The following is a 3,846-nucleotide window of genomic DNA, read 5'->3' as shown; positions in this document are numbered from 1 at the left end:
TCGGTATCGACAGAGAGCACACGCCTCGAATCCGATCTTGTCCTCGCACGATCGGCAGACCGTTCGGCAGCAACAGCAACGAAACACGCCCAGAGTATTCACGTCCCACTCCTCGAAGCAGATCGGGCATCGCGACCCAAACCGCGCCGACGCCGGCTCCCGCTCCGGGTTCGCCTCCCGCAGGGCACGAGCGGCCTCGTGTTCCGCCGCGATGCGCGCGCGGACCTCGTCGGCGTGCGACCGCGGCGCGGGGCCGTAGAACACCTCGCGCGGCGGCGACGGCGCGCGCGTCGGCGCTTCCGCCGCGCGCTTCCGGATCTTCTTGCACGCCTTCCGGTGGCCCCGCTCGCGCCAGTCGATCCGTTGGCATTCAGTCGAACAATACTGTGTAGTTCCGCACGGGCATTTCAGCAAAGTTCTCGGTTTCGCCCCACAAATCGTGCACGTCAAACGCAGCTGTAGCGCTTTCGCCCGCGCCTTCTTCTCTTCGTATTCGCGCTGCTTCTCGACGTACTCGGCCTTCATGATCGTTTGCGGGCGGCGCGCGGGCTCAGGCGTCGCGGGCGCAAGAGGGTGCGTCGCCTACTAAGTCGGTCTTTGGACTCGGGGCAAAACTCGCTGAAATCAGGAGTCCCGAGTCCAGGTGGCAGGTACTTCTAGTACTAGTAGTACATCGTATTTACAGGGCGATGCGGTCGAGGCGTAGATCAACTTACGGCCCCTGCGCCGGCTCGGCCCACTTGCTGTCCAGGACGCGCTGGCTCTCCGCTCGAAGCGCGCGCCTCCTTTCCGCGGCCGGGAGGCTCGCCTGCCCGGCCTCGAGTCGCGCCGCGTGGTTCTCAGCCACGCGCAGCCGCTTGAGGTTCGCCGCGGTCCGCGCGGTATCGCGCTCCGTCTGGTCGGCCCACTTGCTCTCCAGGATGCGATCGCTCCCTGCTCGGAGCGCGTGCCTCCGAAGGAAGGCCCTCCTTTCCGCGGCCGGGACGCTCGCCTCCGGCCCGGCCTCGAGCCGCGGCGCTTCCGCCTCGGCGACGCGCAGCCGCTTGAGGCTCACGACGGACGCCGCAGTCGATGAGGCTCCGCGCTCCGGTTCGGCCCGCTCGCTTTCAAGGATGCGCTCGCCCTCCGCTTGGAGCGCGCGGCTTTCGTCCGCGGCGGCGATGAGCGCGTCCTCCTCGGCCCTGGGCTGCCCCGCTTCTTCCTCGGCGACGCGCCGCAGCAGCTGGGCCGCTTCTTCCTGGGCGACGCGCAGCGGAGTCGAGGAGGCTCCGCGCTCGATCGAGTCCCAGTCGCGATCCTGGACGCGCCCGCTCGCCGCTCGGAGCGCGCGCCTCCGTCCCGCGGCCGGGCTCGCTCGGAGCGATCGCGCGTCGTCCTCGGCCGGGAGAGGCGCCTCCTGCTCCGTCTCGAGCTGCGCCGCTTCCGCCTCGGCGACGCGCGGGCCCTCGAGGCACGCGACGGAGGCCGTGGTCCAGGCCGCTTCGCGCTCCGCCTGCTCGGCCCACTTGCTGTTCAGGACGCGCTGGCTCTCCGCTCGGAGCGCGCGCCTCCTTCCCGCCGGGCTCGCTCGGAGCGATCGCGCGTCGACCTCGGCCGGGAGAGGCGCCTCCTTCGCGATCGTGGCCGCTTCCGCCTCGGCCGGGCGCGGCTGGTCGAAGCTCGCGACGGACGAAGCGGTCCAGGCGGCTTCGCGCTCGGCCTGCTCGGCCCACTTGCTTTCGAGGACGCGCTCGCCCTCCGCTCGGAGCGATCGCGTGTCGACCTCGGCCGGGAGAGGCGCCTCCTCCGCGATCGTGACCGCTTCCGCCTCGGCCGGGCGCGGCTGGTCGAAGCTCGCGACGGACGAAGCGGTCCAGGCGGCTTCGCGCTCGGCCTGCTCGGCCCACTTGCTTTCGAGGACGCGCTCGCCCTCCGCTCGGAGCGATCGCGTGTCGACCTCGGCCGGGAGAGGCGCCTCCTCCGCGATCGTGACCGCTTCCGCCTCGGCCGGGCGCGGCTGGTCGAAGCTCGCGACGGACGAAGCGGTCCAGGCGGCTTCGCGCTCGGCCTGCTCGGCCCACTTGCTTTCGAGGACGCGCTCGCCCTCCGCTCGGAGCGATCGCGTGTCGACCTCGGCCGGGAGAGGCGCCTCCTCCGCGATCGTGACCGCTTCCGCCTCGGCCGGGCGCGGCTGGTCGAAGCTCGCGACGGACGAAGCGGTCCAGGCGGCTTCGCGCTCGGCCTGCTCGGCCCACTTGCTTTCGAGGATGCGCTCGCCGTCCGCTCGGAGCGATCGCGTGTCGACCTCGGCGGGCGCGGCGGAAGACGCCGCCGCCGAGCCGGAGAGCCAGTCGGGGGGCGCCTCCTGCTCCGTCGTGACCGCTTGTTCCTCGGAGACTCGCTGCTGCTCGAGCTGCGCCGCTTGTTCCTCGGCGACGCGCAGCCGCTTGAGGCTCGCAGCGGACGCCGCGATCCAGGCCGCTTCGCGCTCCGCCTGCTCGGCCCACTTGCTTTCGAGGACGCGCTCGCCCTCCGCTCGAAGCGATCGCGTGTCGACCTCGGCCGGGAGGCTCGCCTCCTGCTCCGTCTCGAGCTGTGCCACTTCCGCCTCGGCGACGCGCAGCTGCTGTGCCGCTTCCGCCTCGGCGGCGCGCAGCCCCTCGAGGCTCGCGACGGACGCCGCGGTCCAGGCCGCTTCGCGCTCAGCCTGCTCGGTCCACTTGCTTTCGAGGACGCGCTGGCCTTCCGCTCGGAGCGATCGCGTGTCGACCTCAGCAGGGAGAGGCGCCTCTTGCTCCGTCGTGACCGTTTGTTCCTCGGCGACGCGCTGCTGCTCGAAGAGCGCCTCTTGCTCGGCCTTGAGCCGCGCCGCTTCCGCCTCGGCGACGCGCAGCTGCTCGAGGTTCGCGACCGTTTCCGCCTCAGCGACGCGCAGCTGCTCGAGGCTCGCGACAGACGACGCGGTCCAGGCGGCTTCGCGCTCCGCCTGCTCAGCCCACTTGCTGTTCAAGACGCGCTCGCCCTCCGCTCGGAGCGATCGCGTGTCGTCCTTGACCGGGAGAGGCGCCTCTTGCTCCGTCGTGACCGTTTGTTCCTCGGCGACGCGCTGCTGCTCGAAGAGCGCCTCTTGCTCGGCCTTGAGCCGCGCCGCTTCCGCCTCGGCGACGCGCAGCTGCTCGAGGTTCGCGACCGTTTCCGCCTCAGCGACGCGCAGCTGCTCGAGGCTCGCGACAGACGACGCGGTCCAGGCGGCTTCGCGCTCCGCCTGCTCAGCCCACTTGCTGTTCAAGACGCGCTCGCCCTCCGCTCGGAGCGATCGCGTGTCGTCCTTGACCGGGAGAGGCGCCTCTTGCTCCGTCGTGACCGTTTGTTCCTCGGCGACGCGCTGCTGCTCGAAGAGCGCCTCTTGCTCGGCCTTGAGCCGCGCCGCTTCCGCCTCGGCGACGCGCAGCTGCTCGAGGTTCGCGACCGTTTCCGCCTCAGCGACGCGCAGCTGCTCGAGGCTCGCGACAGACGCCGCGGTCCAGGCGGCTTCGCGCTCCGCCTGCTCAGCCCACTTGCTGTTCAAGACGCGCTCGCCCTCCGCTCGGAGCGATCGCGTGTCGTCCTTGACCGGGAGGGGCGCCTCCTGTTCGAATGTGGTCCATGAATGGGGGCTCGATTGTGGTGTCCGAAGCTGTCGCGTGCGGCGGCCGGCGACGACGCGCTGACCCTCCGCTCGGAGCGATAGCCTCTTCTCCTCGGCAGCCAGCAGCTGCGGCGCTTCCTCCTCGACGATGCGCAGCCCCTCGAGGCTCGCGGCGGACGCCGCGGTCCAGGCCGCTTCGCGCTCCGCCTGCTCGGCCCACTTGCTTCGAGGACGCGTCG

At 71.3% G+C, this 3,846-nt stretch overlaps 1 protein-coding gene across 1 annotated transcript in view; it reads right to left on the bottom strand.

Annotated features, from left to right (window-relative positions):
* Nucleotides 1-3,846, bottom strand: part of AURANDRAFT_68506 (hypothetical protein) — a gene marked incomplete at both ends in the record, with an annotated part of 12,255 nt that overhangs the window by 4,088 nt on the left and 4,321 nt on the right. Inside the window, one exon of the mRNA XM_009044200.1 lies at nt 1,589-3,539. Coding sequence (XP_009042448.1) covers nt 1,589-3,539 — 1,951 coding nt within the window. The remainder of the gene's footprint in view (nt 1-1,588; nt 3,540-3,846) is intronic.

The sequence above is a fragment of the Aureococcus anophagefferens genome (genome assembly GCF_000186865.1).
Source record: "Aureococcus anophagefferens unplaced genomic scaffold AURANscaffold_181, whole genome shotgun sequence".
Taxonomy (NCBI): domain Eukaryota; class Pelagophyceae; order Pelagomonadales; family Pelagomonadaceae; genus Aureococcus; species Aureococcus anophagefferens.
The sequence above is the reverse complement of the archived record's forward strand: the minus strand, read 5'-3'. Positions and strand labels throughout refer to the sequence as shown.